The 22,892-nt window shown below is 33.6% G+C and overlaps 1 protein-coding gene across 1 annotated transcript; it reads right to left on the minus strand.

Annotated features, from left to right (window-relative positions):
- Positions 1–14,995: 14,995 nt before the first annotated feature.
- Positions 14,996–19,748, minus strand: LOC145568556 (kinesin-like protein KIN-8A). Its single transcript, XM_081627980.1, has 7 exons — positions 18,740–19,748; positions 17,875–18,148; positions 17,740–17,790; positions 17,566–17,658; positions 16,951–17,316; positions 16,088–16,735; positions 14,996–15,619 (listed from the first exon to the last, which is right to left on the minus strand). Exons 1-7 carry the CDS (start codon positions 19,642–19,644, stop codon positions 15,578–15,580), a joined length of 2,379 nt encoding a protein of 792 aa, XP_081484106.1. The 5' UTR covers positions 19,645–19,748; the 3' UTR covers positions 14,996–15,577.
- Positions 19,749–22,892: the final 3,144 nt, after the last annotated feature.

Consider the following 22,892-nt stretch of genomic DNA (forward strand, 5'->3'; position numbering starts at 1 on the left):
TATCAACTTTTGTCTTGCGGAAATTAATTTATTCGTATGTAGTGAGTTTAAAATGAGATCACGTCTTAAGCATTGTTCTTATGCTACACACACAATTAAATTTGAACGAAAGGAGTACTATACTTTTGTCATGGTATATTTGGAAATGATTTATGATAGTGTGAATGTGTAATGTCGATTTGCACAATACAGTCAGGTAGTAACCTCTTCAAATAAAAATTATCTAGCAAAATTATTTAATTTACATATACCAAAGAGGAAAAAAGTAAAATTGAAGTACTGTAATTTCTATAAAGATACTAGTCTTAGAAATGTGAGTAACAAGGTTTAGCTTTACACATCACTCAATACTGTTTTGATGCTTCTTGATGTAGTTTTGGTCTAGATTTGGTTAATATACCAGGAATTTAATTATTTTTATTTGTAAGAAAAAACAAAAAACATAGCAATATTCTTCTTAGATCATGGTCTCTCTCTTCTAGTTTTGGAATCATCTATAAATCATGTTACCTAATGATTGGTACGGACAATTATGACCATTAGATAATAGTTGTTCAAGAGACCATGTCAAATTAAAGGAATCATATTGAAAATGAGCTACTTAACTATAAGTACCTAATTACTTGTTGTCCGAATTTAGTTCTTTAATACTCTGTACTCTTTAACTAGTTTAAATTACACTATTAACGACGGTTTGCATGTTTTGGACAAAACGAAGCAAATTTTGTTTATTTTCCTTATTTAAAGGGTGATGATTTTGATATATATATATATATATATATATATATATATATATATATATATATATATATATATATATATATATATATATAAGATCCAAAAAGCCTATTGTGATAACTTCTTGCATTGTTCATTATTGTCTTTCCTAAGAGAGGACGGCTTAAACCTTTAAGTTGAACATCACTTAAATTATGGGGTTGGATCCAAAGAGTATAAGTGCTTCCAACTTTTAATAATTGTTTTCAGTACTGAAGAAATTTTCTTGGAGAAAGCTAATCAATTGCAGAAAATGTATTCAAATATTGCAGGATTTAGTGCAATGTACCCTTTAAAAAAGCTCTACTAGACTTACTTTTAAAAAGACTCATCATATGGCAATACTTGGTTGAAGAAATGTCCATTGATCCACCTATATAACTATATTAATTTTTTTTTTCTTCTTATTTTATAATTTTACAATTGGCCTTAAAAGAGAGAAAGGATTAAAAAAAAAAAAAAAAAAAAGGTTGCCAAAATATTTTGGATTCTCAAATACAACCTTTATACATGTATTTAGGAGTGCATGAAAAAATTAACCATGAATGTACTTAAATTAATAGTATGATTTTTAGCTTTTTGTTTATCCTTGTAAACATCATACTTTCTCCATCTATGAAAATAATAGAGTATTATATTCACCTATAAAGAAGTTCACAAATATTGCATTGTTTATCTATAAGTAACATCTCATTTCAATAAGCGAATACTAAATATATATTTAGTTTACGGATATTTCTTAAGTTATTTGTTCACGTGAATTTAATTCATGTCGTAGTTTTTATTGTCTCTCTTACTATTTACCCACTTTCTTACTTCCAAATATCTCCATTCATTAAAACATAAAAGACATACAACATGTATAACCATCTCTTATCAGATATAAATAATCAATATAAGCATCAAACTCCTGTAAACTAATAACATCATTTCTTTATTTTTCCCTCTACTTTTTCCCCTCTCTTTGTTAAGTAGAAGCATTGTATGTTTTGTGTGAAAATATAGTCCCGAGAGACATATAAAATAGTAATAGTAGGAAACTAAAGTGTAATCATGAAAGTTCACAAAAGCAATTAGTAGCAGTTTAGGAAAGAAAAAATAGATTAAAAATATCAATCTTGATAATAGTGGGGTAACCAGAATATTGTGCTTTCCCATTTTTGACTGCCAATTCATATACTTTAACGCCCCTTTGAGTAGATTTGTCCAAGGTTTTGGCCTATTTATATTAGGAGCATCATCATCTATTTCCCAAATAATTAAGGTGGTGGAACATAATTTGAACACTTATTAGTTATGCTTTCTGCTCCTAAGTTAAACTAATTAGCAAGTTTTAAGTGGTGCACGTCTTATCATAATAGTTATATTAATTTATATTAGGAATTGAATACTTACGTTTTAGTGCTATGATCATCAAGGTATGGTCGTATGGAGAATAAGGTATAACACAATACACTATACCTATGTCTTGCATACTTCATCTGTTTTATATTAATTACATACATTTTTTTTTTCCATCCATTTCTGATTAATTGTAACAATTCTTTATTTGGTAATTAAGGTCACATGACGCATTTTTATTTTAGATAGTATTAATTTTCTCTCCCAACCCGTTTCTCACTTACTCTACTTTTATCTCCCAAAACCAACTTAACATAACTTCACCACACTATAATTTATATTATAAAATCCTTATTTTGGTCTCTTCCCTTTATTTCTTCTTAAACTATGTGTCAAGACTAGTGTTGTGATTAATTTGAAACGGATTAGAGGAATTATATCATTGCGTTTGGATTTTTAGTCTCGAGAAAAATTGACCTAATTTTTGTGTATTTTGTTTAACAATCTAAATTTCATTACTTTGATTAATTAAGTAAGGTTATTGTATATATAATTAATCTAAAGGTTTGGTAGGAGGTCTCTTACATTAATATAATCTATATCTATAATATATATTTAAAAAAAAGAAAACCTTTTGAATTAAGTCAACGTGCCACATGACACTCTCCCGACCTTCTTTGTTGGCTGTAATTTCATATCATCATATATTAGAAAAAAATGGTTTTATAAAAGAAATTGAACTCTCAAACATTATTATAATCTATATCTGTAATATCTATTAGAAAGCCTTTTGAATTAAATCCACATGCCATGTGATACTCTCCCGACCTTTTTTTTTATTGGATATAATATCATATCATCATACATTGAAAAAAAAATAGAGATATGGTATGTACAAGAATTGAACTCTTGACTCAATATAATTAAACATTAAAAACTTAAGGAAATTTTGTGAAAAACTACCTATTATAGTTCAGAATTTGCGAGAAACTACCTGTTAAAAAAAATGTTGTAATTGACTACCTAATTTTTGAAAAATGTTGTAATTTACTACCTTACGCCGGATTATGAAGGAGTTTAACCAAAATTCTCCGGCGTTGACTTGGTCACGTGACGCTTAATGACTCTTTTTCTTCCCAAATTTTCTCACAATTTTCCCACGTGATGGTCATCAAGTGTCACGTGACCAAGTCAACGCCGGAAAATTTTGGCCAAACTTCATAATCCGGCATAAGGTAGTAAATTACAACATTTTTCAATAGTTCGGTAGTCAATTACAACATTTTTTTTAATAGGTAGTTTCTCGCAAATTTTGGACTATAATAGGTAGTTTTTCACAAAATTTCCAAAACTTAATTATGGAGTATTAAACTATGTCACAATATATGTTTATAATTTTTATAAACAAAATAATTAACTACAACATAAATAACATACTAAACAAAAATCAACAATAGTAGGATTGAATTATAAATGTCATGCACAATTATAGTAATAAATATATTAACTTGGGGCATAACTTGGTTACTTGGGCCAAAGATGTAGTTTCATTAATTAAAAATGGTCCCAATTTGGTAACCCTTCGTTAAGTAAGAAATTGTGCTATTTTTAGCCTAGAAAAATCTTAAAGTTCAAACAAATCTATAAAGAGAAAAAGGGAAGATAAGAAGCAAGGCACCTAGGTTTGTTGTTAAATTATTCAGCTTGTCTAATATTGATATTTGTATGATTTAAGAAAATAAAAAAATTTACTTTATACGGACAAATTAAACAAGTTTTTGCTCCCGTATAACGGTCAAAAGTTTCAAGTAGGGTGGACTTTATTCTTAGGCCAAATTTCTTCTCTTTTTTATAAGTGAAGATTTAATACTCATTCTTGAGGAAAACATTTGGTATAAATTTTATAAATCAAAATCTGCTAAAAGTACTAGATTATGCGGAAACAAACTCATACAAACAAATTCTGAGCAACCACGAGAGGTGGTCTACTGTGTTACGTACCCTTTAATACTTTGTATCTATAATTAATACTAAAGTAGCAACTGTTGATGACAAGTGGCACTTTCTCATGTAAAGATTTTCCGCTCAAATGTTATTCTTTTTTAAAATAAAATGCTAATTAATTTTAAATAGGTAATAGCTATTATTTAGGTAATGAATTTAAAATAGATATAATACCTATTATATTGGTAATTTATGTTGATATTAGGTTGTTGGAGTCTTTATAGGAGTTGTTAGCATAGTTAAGGTCAAATAAAGTGAACTTATGAACATTTTGAACTCAAAAAAATATGAAAATAAAATTTACAAAAATTCAAAGATAAATTACTATGAAACCCGTGCATCGCACGGGTGCTATCATACTATAACAGTGGCGGATCCAGGGGGGTACATAGAGTTACAACTGTACCCCCATTCTCAAAAAAAAAAAAAAAAAAAAAAAAAAAAAAAACTGTATATCAAAGAGACCCGTTTTCTGTAAAAAAACAGGTCTCTTAGGTACTGTCAAACAAACAAAGAAGCTGGCGCGTTGTTTATGAAAAGAGACCGCCTAGTTTTCTACTTTAGAAAACAGTTCTCTTTTGTTTGTTACTTTACCGAAATCAGCAATTCGAATAAGCTGCTTTGCGGTACATTTTTTTTTTTAATTCCTTTCCTTTTTTATTTTTTGTTATCTAATTGAAAATAGTTTGAACTATGACCGTAGTAATTTTTTCTTGCCCTTCATTTTTTTTTTAAATTTTCGAAAACCTATTGCCTTCATTTTAATAGTTCAAACTATTATAAAGTATGATGTTTCATACTTAAACATATAACACTATGAATATATCAATTATTTTTAATACTCCTATTATCTTACTATGTTCAAATATATAATTAATATTCTATGATTGTCTAATAATTTCTCATTATATTAAATAAAAATTTGTGCATTATAAGTGCTAAATGGAATATACTTATAATTTTTTTTTTCCTTCGAATAAAACTTCCATATTTTTGTTGCTATTGATTAATAAGTAGTATGCCTCAATTTGAGTACTCGTTCATTATTGTGACAAGGAATTACAGTAAGTATAATTTAATTAGTTATACTTTTTTAGCTTATTTATACGGATAGTTGACTTAAAATTAAAATTTAAGAGTTTTATAAAAGTGTGATTGTATGGCCTTTAATTATACTACTTTGTACTCACTTTTAATTGTTTGGTTCAATTATGGACAATATTTAAGGAGTAAGGGATACATTCAATGACTAATAAGATGGTGGAAACCATTATAAATAAATTAAACTTTAGTTTGTCAAGCTTCGTATTTTTTAACGAACCGGACTTTGTACCCCCATTACCACATTTCTGGATCCGCCACTGTACTATAATACAAAGTAATGTTTTTTGGCTTTGGCTTGGTCTATGCATAAAAATTTATTTTAATAAAATTGAAAAAAAAAAAATCAAAAACGATAAAATCAAGCTCCATTCACTGGGGATCGATATAATAACCTTGACTAATCACTAATGGTGTTAATAAAAAAAATTAATCCTGATGTTTAAACTTAATTGTGATTTTTTTTAATTAGTTGTGAAACTAAGGTTAGTTAAAATGTCTAATTGTCTATATGTGGATCAAGAAAAATATGGATGTTGGACCGTTGGCAGTTAAGGGTAAGTTTCTATTGAATATTGGAGGAAAATAGGGACCAAAGCTAGCTATACTATCGCTTCTCTAACTAACTACAACGCCAAATTTTGGACCTATGTAATTAAAGGGATCTTTCTATCAATATCAATTAGTTAACTACAATGTCAAATTTTGGACCTAAAGTTTGGCGGTTAAGATTATTATTGATTTCTATTGAATGGAATATGGTGGAAGTACATCTACGATCTATCTATATATATCTATATAATCTTTTGAAAAGTAAATCAATCTTTAAACCTAATATGATTAGTGATTCAAAGCATATTTTTAACATAATTAGTGATCATATGATAATACTTAATGACTTAGTGCATATTAATGTCAACCAGTACAACACTCAAGATAAGAAGAGGGGACCCAAAAAAAAAAAAATCTTAGCCCCCATGCCTTTCTTTTTGTTATTCTTGTTTAATTTATAATGCTAAAAAATTCCAATGTTAAATGGAATTTGATGTAAAATTTAAATAAATAAATAAATAAATAAATAAAACATTATCATATGTGATTTTGTTTGATTATTAATGTATAGTTTTCAATTCAAATATCATTTTTTAAATGATATATAATTGAAGTTATTGTATAAGCTTCGATAAATATGTGCACTGTGCAAAAGTGAGCAAAAAAAATAAAAAAATAAAAGGGGGACGACTTTGTAATTTTATAGTTTCTCATGGAGAATCAATAATTTTGCTAATGATAAGCCTCTTGAAGGCTTGATTAGATTTTAAATAGGCCAATTTATTTATTTTTCTCTAAAATGATATCCTCTTCATATGAATTTTTAAATATTAAGTTAATACTAATCGAGGATATAATAGGGTTACAAAAAATTTATTGTTTCATAAGGTTTGTTTGGCATTGCTTTGTTTTTTTGGTTTTTCAAAATCATATGATATGTATCATACAATGAATCATAAATTAGACAAGCTTATTAAAATCATGATAATTTTGAAAATTCACAGCTGAAAAGTGGAAATACGTTTTTCTCAATTTTTTTTTTTTCAAAAAAATAGATAACTAAAAACAAAATATGATGCCAAACAAGCCTACTTTTTTGAACATTTATATTAAACATCAATTGAGGATAACAATAGAATTTAATTTGTAATCAAATCATTATTTCAACGCCTAATTTAACTTTTAATGCATTGCACGGGATTAAAATCTAGTTTTTCATTCTTATAGTCCGTAATCAATAAGAAGATTTCATAAAAGAAGCTTAGCTTGATTAAATATGATAACATTTTCTTTGAACCATTAAAAATCTACAATATAAATATAAGTATAAAATGAGAGAATGAATGATAAGTCATTATATCTTAATAGCTTTACCAAGTTGGTTCCTAATCATATCCCTTGATATATTATGATCCAATTTGGTAATGGATGCTATTGTTATTTGTTATTTATATAATTAATCATGTACTTACTTGTATGTGTTATGATAAGCTCATACACTTAAATTAGCAAGTTGTTATTCTTAATTAATCCTCATTTAAGGGCTTTGATGAATTTGATGTAAAACACTAAAACCTCTCTCGAGTAGAGAGTTTTCTCAAGGCAAAGTTTAAATAAAGAAAACAAAGAAACAAAGGTAGGGAAAAGTGGACATAAAGAGAGACTATTGTGTTAGAGTAGGCCTAAATTTTGGAGAAAAAAGTAATCCAAAGTGATCAAAAACTTGCACAATAATCGAGGATGTATTTCTGATGATGATCTTCTCATCATTCTTCCAAGATCAAAAGCTTGTTGGTTGCCTGCAAAAAAACAATTGTTAGGCTGGCCTTTGTTTCCGACAATTATTGTTTTAATCAATGCTAACTCTTATTCACATATCTTAAAGTAAGATTAAGATCCTATTCTTTAGTGCTGTTATGCTCTGCTGATATCTGCTATATTCTGCTCTACTGAAATATATTCTGTTCTACCTAGAAGTTCAAAAGAACGTGGCGGCCTTGACTAACCACCAAATATTTTTTAAATTTTAATAAAGTTGTATGGCTCTATTCAAAAAAAGTAGTGATGGCGAGTAGCTGTTGGAGTATAAGATAATTCTCAAAATAGGTTTTGATCTCATGCAATGTACAAATGAAAAAATGATGACTATATATTTTTTTAAATCTTTTGTGATGTATGAATGATTGTCCCAAAAAAAAAAAAAAAAAAAAATTTGATAATAATTTGTGGGGGCTGATAACCAACAAATAATGAATTAGGAGCACTGCTTGAAGATTTAAGTATGAGGCCTGTTATCACTAAGGAGAGTAGGAAATTAAAAAAACCAAACGACATAAGTAGAGCAATAAGTATCTCAATTTCTCATTAATTTTCCTAATTTTAAAGTACAACAAAGAAGTCAATTAGCTAATCATTAGAATACCATAGAACTAAGCATTAAGCAGTGTTACCTAATTCATCCCCACCTAGCCATGACCCCAAACCAAAAAATTTCTCATTAATTTGCCAATTGTTTTTTTTTTTTTTTTTTTTTTTTTTTTCCAAGTTAACAAAATTAGGTAGCAAATTGTGAACTCATATTGAATCGAGTAATGTTGGTTCTAAGATCATGGTCTTATTTTACCAAGTCAAAATATTTTACGATTGGAAAAGATAAAAGGGATTTCCACTTCCCACAAGGCCAGAAGTTGTCAAAGATGAAACTTAATTATCTCAGAAATCGAAAGAAATGTCCTAACCAACTAAGCTAAGCCATCCGCCCATGGGCCATCCCATAATCCCTCATACAGTCACTCATGGAATAGGATCTCCTTAAGAGCCTGGTAGTAGTGACTAGTGAGGCTTATTTGGGGCCATACATTCGTAAGCTGAAGTGAAAGATGTAACAACAAGAAGTAATGGGACTAACGACAATAAGTCAATAACACTAATTTTTCTAAAGCAGTTGGGCCTTCACTTGGCCTACATACTACGTCTACTGAATGAGGATTAGCGTTCATATTAGTTGAGCAAAAATGTTGTATTCTCACTCTTTATTTTTGGATAAGTACACGTTGCTTTTGATTAACGTGTTAATGACAATATTTACAAAATGAGGATTAGCGTTCATATTAGTTGAGCAAATAGGAAATGTTTTTTAGATAAGCAAATAACAACTATTGAAGCTTGGTATAATGGTAAGGATTGTACCTTCTAACTTTGAGATTAGAGGTTCAATTCTACTAGAGACACTTTAAGGTAGGGGTGAGCATGGGACGGGTACATGTACCGTTAGTACTAACGGTTCGGGTAGCCAATAACCAAAATCCCTAAAAGTGATATCCATAACCCGAACTGATAAGTTCGGGTACCCGGACTTCGAGTACCTGAATTTTCGGATCGGTTATCGAGTACCCAATAAGATATCCAATAATGATAATTAAACTTAATTATGTAGTTCTTATGATATAATTTACCACTAATTAACAACAATATCATATGATTTTGACCAAATTATTAATAATATTACTAATCATTGATATTATAAAGTAATTATGAAGTAAAGTAAGAGTTTAGATTTAAAAAAAATAGATTTAAGTAGGGAAAAAAACACAAAAAAAATGCTTATCGGATCGGATCGGATCGGGTAACCGTTAATTTTAAAATGATACCCAATAACCATACCCAATAACAAATTATCGGAACGGGTACCCGAACCGTTATGGTTATCGGATCGGGTACTCTAATTTTCGAAACGGTTACGAATCGGCTTTTTGGGTTTTCGGTTTTTCGGGTAGTTTTGCTCTGCCCTACTTTAAGGGTGGGAATCCCTTACTCTTTCCCCTCACTCTCAAAATATCTGACCCGTAAATACTCATCAGATCAGAAAAAATAAGCTTTGATCAGACCAGATCAGATAAGCAAAAATAAGGTGAACCAAACAAGCCCTGAGGTGTTACCAAGAAATACCAACTCAACTAGCCTTAATTCTTGCACTTTCACACTATTTTATACCCTTTCACCAACTTAAGTGATAGAATATGATAAATATTCTAGATAATATTTTATATAGAAGGATATAGTTTATAAATATTACGGTAAATATCTTTTGAGATTCTCTAACTTGATTAGGACTCACCTTTGTAACCCTATATATATGAATCAATGGAAACACTCCAATCTAAGGAGTTATATTATCTAACATGGTATCATAGCTTAGGTTTTGATCCAACCTCTGCTTCCGCAAATTATTATTTTTATTTTTTATTTTTATTCTAAACTCCTATTAGCCCTAGCCGCCATCCTCTTCTTCCCGTAGCCACCCTTGAATCCGGCCAGCATGACCAAGGACGGAGACTCATCGTCTTCTTCCTCTGAATTTCACCCTGCTCTCGGGTGAACAACATCAAAAACGCAATCCCCCTTATCCTTGAACGCGAGAAGGTTCAATATTCAAATTGGGTTGAATTATTTGAATGTCATTGTCATGCCTATAATGTTCTTAATCACATCGATCCAAAAACAATTAAACCTACGGACCTCTCTGATGATATGTGGAAGAGGCTCGATTCAATTGTCAAAAATTGGATATATGGTACTATTTCAAAAGATTTGCTTGAGACCGTTCTTTGTAGAGGGGCAACGGCACAACAAATTTGGGATAAAATCAAAGCGATTTTTCAAGATAAAAAAACCACTAGGGCGGTCTATCTTGAAAATTAGTTTAATAGCTTGCATTTCTCGAATTTTCCGGATATTTCTTCATATTGTCGTGAATTGAAGAATTTGAAAGATCAACTTGCTAATGTTGAACAACCGGTGTCGGAGCAAAAATTGGTAATTCGATTAGTCTCAAGACTTGTTGGTACCGATTTTGATACAGTGGCTGCAATAATTCAACAGACGGATCCCTTGCCCTCGTTCGAAACAACAAGATCTCGCCTATTTCTAGAGGAATCGCGTAGAGCCAATGATTTAAGTGCGCAGGCATCATCGTTTGTGGCTCAAACGTCATCTTCGGGTCAGAGCACCTCCGCCGCGCCACCGTCACAACAACAGTCCCCACAACAGTTGGCTAGCAGAGGCGACAGTCCGACTGGGCATGGCTGTGGGCGCGGCCGAGGTCGTGGCAGGGGACGTGGCCGCGGGCAGAGCTAGCAGCAGCCACCACAGCAGCAACCACCATCTTGGGGCCAACTACCATGGGGAAACCAGCCCGACTTTTATCAGCAGCCAGCTGCACTGCAATAGGGCCAGCCCCCATACCCTTTCTCGCAGCAATCAGCACCCAAGTCAGGCCCCCCTGCTGCCCAACAATGCCCACCTGCTGCATATTATCAAGCAGTGCAACCGTACCAGCAGCCTCAACAACAAGCTTTTGCTGCTCAAGGGTCGGAGTATGGTTTAGCGATGACTCCAACCGAACTCGGAAACGCATTTGCTACAATGGGGTTTCAGAATTACGACCCTTCATGGTACATGGATTCCGGCGCCACATCTCATATGACCAACAATGCTGGTAATCTCTTACCCCTTTTTAATTTAAGCACAAACAATTATATTCAAGTGGGTAACGGTCAACACATTCCAATAACGGGTTATGGTCATTCTACTATTGCTAATAAATCTCTTGCTTTACGTGATGTCTATTTAGCTCCACAAATTATCAAAAATTTAATTTCAGTTCGAAAATTTACTTTTGATAATTTTGTGTCAATAAAATTTGACCCTAGTGGTTTTTCTGTGAAGGATCTTCGAAGGGGGAAAATTCTAACAAGATGCAATAGTGCGGGGGACCTTTATCCTGTCACCACCCAACCGTCTGCCTGTCTAGCCATATCTCTCACAGCCCTGTCTCCAACCACATGGCACAACCGCTTGGGACACCCCGGAGCACTCACTTTAAGCTTTTTTAAAAATAGTCATATATTGATTGTAATAAGGAGCAAGTCTCCAATAGTTATTGCGTAGGTTGTCAGTTGGGAAAACATGTTTATTTGCCTTTTTATGATTCTAATAGTGCTACTTTTTCTGCTTTTGACATTATCCATGTCGATTTATGGACTTCTCCTATTCGTAGTGAAAAAGGTCATAAGTACTACTTAGTTCTCTTAGATGATTATACTTATTATGTTTGGACAATTCCTCTTATTTACAAGTTTCAAATCTATCAAACCTTTCTTAATTTTCGGCAATATGTGCTTACTCAATTTGAACATCCTATCAAATCCTTTCAATCTGCTCATGGTCGTGAATTGGACAATGACCCGTTCAAATTATTTTGTGCCAAAAAAGGTTTGGTTTTTCGCTTTTCATGTCCTGACACATCTTTACAAAATGGCAAAGCCGAACACATGATTCGTACTATTAATAATGCTAAACGTACACTAATGTTTCATGCTTCTCTTCTACCGGTTTTTTTGGCACTATGCCTTGGAAACGGCCACTTATCTCACAAACATCCTATCCACTAAAACTCTAAATCAACTAAATCCGGCTCATGCCCTTTTCGGGGTTATTCCGGCCTATAGTCATCTTAGAGTCTTTAGGTGTCTCTGTTTCCTATATCTATCGGCAACCATCCCACACAAGCTTGCACCTCGATCAACGCCTTGTGTTTTCTTAGGCTACCCAATCGATCATAGGGGTTATCGATGCTTAGATCTTAATACTCAAAAAATCATTATCTCTCGTCACGTTGTTTTTGACGAAAATACTTTTCCATAAAAATATTAGTCAATTTCAATCCTCAGATAATGATTTCTTGAGCTCCAATGACCCTTCCCCCTTATCCCGATTTTTTGCAACTCAAAGCCACACTCGGCAGTCTAGTCCGCAGGGGGGCTGTGGCCCACAACATTCCGCCACAACCAGCCTGCGAACTGCACTACTTCCCCTCACTCACGCTGGCAGCCTATCAGGCGAAGCATCAGTTCAGCCTAGGCCACCAGCTGACCTAGCGCACGCTGGAAATCAAGCTGCCCAGGCAGCCAGTTAGCCTAGGCCAAGCGTCAGCCCAGACCAGCCCCTGCTGCACACTCTAGCCTCCCCAACTCCCCACCCTCCACCTACACACCACCACCCCTTCGTGGTCACCCCCCACTCACACCCACTCGACCACCGCCACCTTTCCCACAAATGCAAATCCGCTCTAAACACGGGATATTTAAACCAAATCCAAAATTTGGTTTCACTATGACCACCCCCACACACGTGACTTACCTATCCCCTCTCCCGAAAAATCACAAACAAGCCCTTTCCGATCCAAATTGGAATGTTGCGATGCGTGATGAATATAGTGCTTTAATTGAAATAGGGACATGGGAATTGGTTCCTAGGCCTACGGGGGTGACCATTGTTAATTGCATGTGGTTATTCCGTCATAAGTTGAATGCTAATGGTGATCTTGAAAGACACAAAGCTCGTTTAGTTTGTGATGGAAAGTCTCAGGTCGAAGGTGTTGACTGTGATGAAACTTTCAGTCCGGTGGTTTAAAAATCGGCCACCATACGCACAGTTTTGAGTTTGGCTATGGCTCGTAAGTGGTCTATTCACCAACTTGATGTGAAAAATTCCTTTTTGCATGGTAATTTGAATGAGTGTGTGTATATGCATCAACCCCCCGGGTTTGTTGACAAGAGGTTTCCATGCTATGTGTGCAGGCTACGCAAGGCTCTATATGGTCTAAAACAAGCTCCCCGGGCTTAGTATCAGCTTTTTGCTAACTATCTTTTGCAGATGGGGTTTGTCATTGCTAAAAGTGACAATTCATTATTCATTTTCCGACATGGGAAAGATATGGCATATTTGCTATTATATATTGATGATATTGTGTTGGTTATATCTTCAAATTTGTTACGTGAGCGCATCATCTCTCACTTACGTACAGGATTTTTGATGACCGATTTAGGTCCTTTAAATTACTTTTTGGGCATTGCTGTTACTCATACTCCTTCATATCTGTTTCTATCTCAGCAGAAATATGCACAGGAAATTTCAGAGCGCGCAGGCATGGCTAGTTGTAAACCTGCGGCGACTCCAGTGGATACTCAATCCAAGCTTAGTGTAGAGACAGGGCCTAAATTTGATGATTCAACACTTTATCGTAGTCTTGCAAGTGCATTACAATACCTCACTTTTACTTGCCCTGACATAACCTATGCAGTTCAGCAGGTCTGTTTATTCATGCATGACCCCAGACAGGCTCATTATTATGATGCATTGAAACGCATTCTGCGTTACATTCAGGGCTCCATTGATCACGGGTTACATCTATATCCTTCATCATCCATGAACTTGATCACTTATACTGATGCAGACTGGGGCGGGTGTCCAGACACTCGTCGGTCGACTTCGGGTTATTATTGCTTTCTAGGGGACAATCTCATTTCATGGTCTTCTAAGCGTTAGCCTACTCTTTCAAAATCAAGTGCAGAGGCAGAATATAGAGGCGTCGCAAATGTAGTTGTCGAGGCATGTTGGCTTCGTAATCTTCTGTTGGAGTTACATTGTCCTCTTCGCCAGGCCACCGTTGTTTATTGTGATAATGTCAGCGCAATCTATTTATCTCATAATCCCGTACAGCACCAACGCACTAAGCACATCGAAATGGACATTCATTTTGTTCGAGAAAAGGTGGCGTTGGGGCATGTACGGGTGTTGCACGTTCCATCTCGTTATCAGTTTGTAAACATCTTCACAAAAGGCCTACCTCGACAGCTATTTTTGAAATTCAGATCCAGTCTCAGCGTACATCCTCCTCCCGCTATGACTGTAGGGGTGTGATAGAATATGATAAATATTCTAGATAATATTTTGTATAGAAGGATATTGTTTTTGAATATTTCGATAAATATCTTTTGAGATTTCCTAACTTGATTAGGACTCACCTTTGTAACCCTATATATATGAATCAATGGTAACACTCCAATCTAAGGAGTTTATATTATCTAACATTAAGTGTAAAAATTCTTTCATGTTTTCATCTTTTAGCATCCCTCACTAAATTTGAAATATTTTACGATTTTAACAAGGTAAATTTTTTGTATCCTAACATTGTCCGATCTCACCATTCTAATGAGGTTTGATCTCATGACTTACCGTTATAAGGAAAAGAGGTAACTATTGATTGAATTACCCTTCAACCTTTGTTGTTCTTGAAACAAAATTACACACTTTTTGTAAATGATTTTCTTGTTGTCTTCGCATGAGACCTAGAGCCATTTGGAGCGACTGCTTTATTTCAAACAAAGAGCTTCAGAAAATTACTTTTCATTTTGCTTCAACATCTCATAATAAAGAATCTTACATAACTTTATCAAATCAAAAAAAAAAAAAAAAAAAAAAAAAAAAAACCTCTACAGTAGTAGTTTTATTCTATCCTACTGTCATTTCAAAGTGACTGTCCTGTAAATGGACATGGTAGCACAACAAGAAAGTTCAACCATAATTCTAGTACAATTTATATAGAAGCCATTGACATAGGAGAAAACCATAACAAATTTTCATAATAAAAAAGAATGAAAAAATGATAGTGTTCTTTTCAGGAATTCTCTAAAGCAATGGCTTCATGTATTGCTGAACCACTCACATGATTCGATATAGCTCCTTCTCTAGCCGGGCCTGTTTGTGTATGTTCGTTCGTTTGTTTTCTTCCTTTGAGCATGGTCGAAAAAGAAAACAGAAGCAGCAGGCAAACTGAGGACTTTTCTTTCTTCTGGTTTGAACCAAGACCTAACAGATTGCCAGCTGAATGTATTCTTGATCTGACCTTGAGATCAGTAAGGCGCGCCTTTCCTGTACATCATGTTCTCTTTGTTTGCTGTCACTGCCTGTAGGGACTAAGCCTTTGCCGAGCAAAACCTGGCTGTATGATTGTAATTGATGATGTGCAGTCCAAGGATCAACACAGACCAGATACATGGATGTTTAAGCTGCATCAGTGGCAGAATAAAGAAAAAAACTAGTACACAGAAAAATAAATCCAGGAAAATTTTGCAAATTCTTTCTTGTTATAATAAAACATTCCTTTTAAAGGTTATTGAAGTTTCGAAAAAGGAGAATTTGGAAGCTAAATTAAAAGTTGAATGTGGGAGGTAATTTTATCAGATTAGCTTGGATATGGTTTGTATATATGTTGACCATAGCTTTAGTTGAAAAAGTAATTAAACCATCTGATAAACCTGGAGATTTTTTTGTTTTTTTGATGAAAAGTTGAATGCAGGTGTTGGTTTTCTGCAAGTTAGCACAGATTTGCTAGTGTATGTTGAGAATTCTGTTCTTCTAAGCTACATAATTTCTTATATTATTCTTCAGGAGATTTGAATAACAATACCTGAAGAAGCATGGAAGGTTGAGCAGTAGGATCAGCATTAACATGGCTTCTTGTTTTTCTACCATTTGCGGTAGTGACTGAAGGACTATTAGCTGTTGTTATGTCCCAAAAACTCCTTTTCTTAGCCGCTGGTGCAGGAGACAAAAACCTATGACTAGAAGTTTTTACCTCTCCTGTGTTTGCTTCCTTTGACCTTAAGCTTGATCTAGTGACTATGCTTTTCAATCCTTCATCTCTCGGTCTCACCCCTTTGGATAATTTCGCAGTTAGCTCCCTAATTTTTTCATCCTTTTTCTTTAGTTGCAATGCATGATCTCTCTTCAATCTTTCCATCTCTCCCTCTAATGTTTTCACCACCAACTGTAGTTCCCTCACAGCTTCTTCAGATTCCTTCTTTTTGTTTGGTTCTGGTGTTGTTCGCAATGGAGTCCTAGACCTTTGCTTGTTCGATGGAGGAGTAAGAATAGACCTAACAGAAGGAGGAGTTGGTGAGGCATTAGCAGCTAAGGATTGAGCTTGAACACTTAATAGCTTCTGCTGTTGCCTTGCTAGTTGTACTCGAAGTTCCCGGTTTTCCTTCTGTACTTCGAGTAGCAGTTTAGCCTGATCAGCATCAGATTGTACCAGCTCTTCATTCGTTTCATATCCCTGTAAATCATACAGCACAAATCAGGAAATATACTTAATTTCTATTGCATATTCTGATTCATGATGCTCATTTACGAGTACATATATCGTTTTATTAGACTGTATGTACACTTTCATATCCAAGAAGGTACAAGCACTCTCTTAATAGCAAAGAAAATAGAGGCAGTAATGTTTAAAATAGTCTGTCTGATGCATTGAAGTGTTAATCTGAGTACCTTGTTCTGAATTTCCTTGGCTCGATCAGCCCAATGAAGGGTATTTTGTGTTTCACCAAAAGTAAGGTTGTTAGGGCTGATATTTGCAATCATAACCGTGTTACAAGCTCCACCTAAAGAGTCCTTGAGAAGTTGAGTGAGCTTGGAATTTCGGTATGGTATGTGCTTCTTTCCTTCTACAAGGGCATTGATGCAGCTGCTAAGTGCAAGAAGTGAACGGTTAATGTTGGCACCTTCTACTGATCTCAGTGTTCTCTGATCTGTAGCTAGGGCTCTCTCTGAGCCTGCTAAATCGATCAAGGATAGCTTCCCTATGCGATTGGTTACATTCAACGAAGCATCTCTTGTTCGATATTCAATTGTAACCTGAACAATGCAGCTCATAATGTCATTGATTTCTTCAAGTTACTAGTAGTAGAATTTGTATCCCACAAAATAGGAACTTAATTGATCATTTTCCAATATAACATCCTCACAATTAGGAAAACTAAGTTCAGATAAGGCTACCCTATTATCAATATACAGCTTTAGTATGAGTTCCACTAAGTTCATATAAGTTTCAATCAGCATTTTTCAACAAAGCAAAGCAAGAAGAAGCTGAAAAGGCAAAAGTACCTGCAATATAGCATGGGATCTGGAAGATGTCTCGTTAGCTCGAGTTGGTTCAGTAGTCCTATTCTTGTTTCCTTGAAGAAGTAATGCCATTACCTGTCACATTCAAACACAATTTAGTAATGTCTCAATCACTTGGTAAGAAGCATGAAAGCTATTAGCAAGAAAAAGACTCACCTCATCTGTAGAATAGGCTCTATACTGTGATAACCCAGCTGCTATGATTCCCTAAAGTTTAAACAAGAGAACATAATACATTAGGCCGAAACAATGCATGAAGTATGCAACAACAGAAACACAGAAGAAAATTACCTGTTTATCTTCTCTAAGAACCAAAGGTCTACCAGGAGACAGTAAATCTCTGACAGTCTCATTATAAACCTCCAAGTAAGATAGTTGTACCACATGATTACCATCATAACTTCTCTGCCTAATCTTGGTAAATAAGTCCTTGATTGCCAACACCATTACCCCTGGACTCTCTACTGTTCCGAGCATAGTATACGTTTTTCCGGCTCCTGTAGCACCGTAACAAAACACTGATCCATTCCTCCCTTGCAACACAGCTTCGACTAGATCTGCTGTTCTGGAATTGCAACAATTTTAAGGTTTCAAATTTCATGCTGCAAAAATTTTCCACTCTTTTTGCTGATTGACATCCTAAAGCAACAACCTTGTGTAAATGTGCTTTCTTAGTACATATCCTAAGACTTTAATATGTGAGTACCAACTCTCATAAACATTGTAGCAAGTAATCTAAGTACTAGTGCTTCATTTTACTCTTACATTCACTTTTACTCATTGTGTTATAGATATTATTATTCCATAATTGGTCAAAATAATACTCTAACTATATAAATTAATCTATGATTACATTAACTTTGCTAATATTAAACTATTACTTAATTTAACCAAACCAAATTGGGAGCACGTTGATAACAAAGACAATTTCTTTCTAATTATGTAATCATCAAATTGAACAAACTAAATTAAAAACTAACACTTGTTAGCAAGTTGTTGACAAGTTAACATCAAAGACTTCTAACATTGGAGGAAAAACAAGAAATTAAAATAAAAATAGCAAACAAATGGATTCAAAACCAACCAAAACATCAAAATCATCAAGAATTCATATGAAATTGAAATAAAAATTAAATAATTAATGATGAAAACTCACGTAGTTGAATAAACATCCAGCTGAGAAGCTGACTCAGGAAAAGAAGCATCAAAAGTGAAATGTCTTCCCCTCAATCTCTTCAACCTAAGATAATCATTGTTATCCGAAGCGAATTCGGTCAAATAAACATCTCGGCGATTGATTATCCTTACACAGCTTCGACACCCGGTTTCTTTCTCTCTTCTCATCATAGGCCTAAGCCTAACAAACACCAAAATCCTGCTATTTCTACTATTACTCTGTTTTTGAAACAGGGGATCCATTTCTTGGCCTAATGACAATTTTCTTTCCCTTCTTGTCTCCATTTGCGATCCCAGTGACAATTTCCTTGCCACCGTGCTCGAAACAGGCGCCTTTCGAGGGCACGTAAACCCGACTATTCGATCCCCATTGGCTGCCACAGCATTCTCCTTAGCATCATCCAATGCTGAATTTGGGGATTGGGGTATAACATAAGTTTTTGTCACTGTTGCATTAGGCATTGAATTTTCTTTCATAACTGGACTTTTTTCAGTTGTTGCAGGTGGTATTGATGCTGTAATTACTTCCTTTTCTTCTTTTTTCGATGAATCGGGTCGATTTTGAGGTGGGATTTGAGGAAATTTCTGCTTTCTTGAATCAATTTCTTCAATTTTCATTGACCCATTTCGATCAAGAGCTGGAATTGGAGGAAATTTCTGATCTTGGGGTTTGAAATTATGATTTTTAGAAACAATTGAGGATGATTTTTGCTGCTCATACAAAAGAGTTAAACTCTTCAACTTCTCTTTCAAACCATGATGAGGGTTTCTCAAAGCATGCGCCATTTTACTATTCTCTGTTTGCTCTGTTACTGTTGTTGTTGTTGATGATCCTCCATTTTCATCTTCTGTATTAAAAATCTGAGATCTTGTAGAAACTGGCATTTCTTTAACTGTTATAACCTTTTCTTGTCACAATTTAAACATACCCTTTTGATCTTCTTGCTAACCAAAATGTAAAAATCGTCAAAAGCTCGAATCTTTTCGGGTTTTTTCGGGTTATTGGGGAAGAAGAGAGGAAATTTTAGAGGGATTGAATTAGAAAGAGGGGAGCATGTTCAAGATTATGTGAGTTTTGGTGAGAGAAAGTTTGGGAGTGATCTGAGCCGTTGGTTGGTGGGTCATGGACGGCTGTAAATGGTTGAATTTGAAATGTGCAAGGATTAAAGTGTTATGTGCACTTCCTTTTTTGCTTATGACACACCAAAGTTGCTAGTTTTTCTACTTTTAGGATAAAAATGAGTGTGGAAATAGTAAAATAATGGGGTGGTCAATGTTGGCTTTTTAAATTTTTGAATTTTTGGGGTTTGTAACGGTCATAATTATGAATTAAACGGTCGATTGGATCGTGGGTCCAACATTGCTGAGTTCACGGAAAGTTTAATTTTAATTATTAATGAGGCAGGCCATACAATATTACGGAGTATAATATGATAAATAAATCTTTATTAAATTTTGTTTTAATATCACATCTTATCTTATTCTATACAAAAGTAGCAAAGTCATTTTCTGTTTGTTTGTACTTTTGCACTAAACTTGGCACATTTTGTTCTTATTAACTTACTTCGAAGTCAAATAATTCCTAATCATTCGGTAAGTATGGTAGGAAGCAAAGTGAGTATGTGTGTTGTTGATTTGATAACTTGATCATTGACAAGATTTCTAATCATGTCCTATCATCACTCATATAGTGCTAGTAATTCAACAGTGCAAGACAAAAAAAAAAAAAAAACCCAATCTTCTACTCCCTCTGTTTTTTTTTATTTGCATCAGTTTGACCGGCACATTTGCTGAGATGCAACTTTGACCATTAATATATTTTATTATCTATTAGTAAAAATTGTAACAAAATTATATTATGAAACAGACAATATGACTAATCTAATGATATATTGTACAATAATATTTATTTATTTTATAGAGGTGAAAAAATTAAGTTAACCATGGTATGTGAATAGTGCAAAAATCAAAGTGATGCATTTAAAAAAAAATAGAAGGTGTATAATTCATGTTTAGCCCCTGCATTTACCTCCCTCCCTAACTCAAGAAAATAATGTAGAAATAGGTACTTCGAGTACTAATAATGTACCACAGAAGGAGGAAGAATTGGTATATCCATAATATGATGTTAAACTTTTCCTCATGATCTTGAGAAAGAATTAACTCATTAACATAAGGAATTATCCTCCAAATCAAAGAAACTCAAGAATACTTTATGTAATAGTTAAAGCTTTAATTATTAAACTATCTAGTGCTCAATTTTTTAAATTATTTATTTGTCAAACTATGCCATATTTAGTTGTCGTCTCCCTGGCCTGGTTAGAAATTTCTGGCTTCGCAATTGAAATGAGGTGGTAAGAATTTTTAGGAGCCAACTAAATATTAAGGTAAGCTAACAATATGGTTTATGACTTAAACATTTCTTCAGCTTATTCGTACAATTAGGCCAACAATACGCAATGACACATACAGTTTAGTTACAAAACATTCTTGGTGTCTACTATACAACATATGCATATACCAATTGAATGTTGGTGTAGTGGGGATTGAGACTACACTTGGTAGGGACGACTTGTGTTTGATCCCCCGCAACAACAATAATTTGAGGAGATTAGAACCTAACCACTCAAAACTGATCCCTACATCTGGATTAGCCCAAAGGGTGAACCGGGTAGAACACCAAAAAAAAAAAATGCATATTACATAACATAGATTACATAACATAGATTTTTTATTTTTTATTTTTTTTTGGGATAAGATGCATAACATTGAGTGACTCAAGTGAATAGAGTTAAATTCTGCATTTTTATTAATTTGCAAGTATAGACGACATACACATAAATTATCCATCCATATCTCAATAAATAGAGAATCAATTCAAGAAAAGAATGTATCGTAATTCATTAATATATTTATGACAAATTCATGTGCAAATCATTGTAATAAATGCCTGATTTTATAAAATAGTATTACTACTTTAGGCTCCTTTATGTATTTCCTAATAAATGAATGTTATTATGCCTTTTATAGTAGAAAATAAAATGTGATCATCTTCTTTTAGTATAAAAGGGTGTCCTCTCCAACAATCCAATACAAACATTACAAGTCACAAAGATTAATAGGAAATTAAGAAAATATTAGCAAGCCATATAGTAAGAGTACAAGTGAAAATATGGAGATGAATAAGGTGATTAGTTTTCTAATGTTGATGGCTATTATGGTTGTTGCAACTAAAACTCAACCCGCCTTAGCCGCCCGACGTGACCCCATTAGCCCCTTAGCCTCAAACAACCTCATTCAAAGAGTTACTCCGAATGTTGTTGGCCTCCAATGCGTAGATGTTGGGCAACCATGTGATTTACTCAACCAATGTTGTGAACCTTATTTTTGCAAATTAGATCCGGGAGCTGGTGATGGCATATGTACTTCTCGACCCTCAATATAAACATATGTTAAGTAAGAGATGTTATGTAGTTCTTGAATGACATTAGAATAAAAAAATTTCCTCTTTTATTGGTTATAAAAAGAGGGGATGATTAGTTTTAATTATTGTTATTCTCAAATTGATTCTTTAATAAATTATTCTTATTATTGTGGTCTTATATAGTATGGAGTACTAATTTATTTACCCGTTGTTTATCTTCTACATCATTTTTTTTTCTTTTTGATTTGATTGACATTCTTTTTTTCGAATTGTAATGATGCATTAATCAATACTCCTTAAATAAAGTAATGCACAATTATTATTTTAGAATTAATTTAAGGATATTTTAAAAAAAAAAAACACCAAAATTGATTAAAACACCATAAAAAACATTTATCATAACACCAAAATAAAAAAAAACCCATAAATTTGATTTCACCACCACTTAACGGATTCTTGGATGAAATCCGTTAGTGGGACCCATAATTGACATGTATCAATATCCTATTGGTTTAAAAAATTAAGTAAATTAATAAAAAGAAAAAGATGTGAACAATGTAACTTATATGGTAGTAAAATATGTTATTATGGATGGTCATTATAGCTTGTAAATATCTCTTTTATGACTACCTTAAGTATGGTAGTAATAGCATCCTTGTAACCCTCCTTTGTCATTAGTCCACATTAATCCTCTCATGAATGGACTCTT

The sequence above is a fragment of the Chenopodium album genome, chromosome 11 (assembly GCF_948465745.1).
Source record: "Chenopodium album chromosome 11, dcCheAlbu1.1, whole genome shotgun sequence".
Taxonomy (NCBI): domain Eukaryota; kingdom Viridiplantae; phylum Streptophyta; class Magnoliopsida; order Caryophyllales; family Amaranthaceae; genus Chenopodium; species Chenopodium album.

Coding starts and splice junctions, on each gene's coding strand:
- LOC145568556 (XM_081627980.1), bottom strand. CDS start 19,644: ATGCCAGTTTCTACAAGATCTCAGATTTTTAATACAGAAGATGAAAAT. Junction 17,791..17,874: donor TTCTTAGAGAAGATAAACAG/GTAATTTTCTTC, acceptor TTTAAACTTTAG/GGAATCATAGCAGCTGGGTT. Junction 17,659..17,739: donor GAGCCTATTCTACAGATGAG/GTGAGTCTTTTT, acceptor TGAATGTGACAG/GTAATGGCATTACTTCTTCA.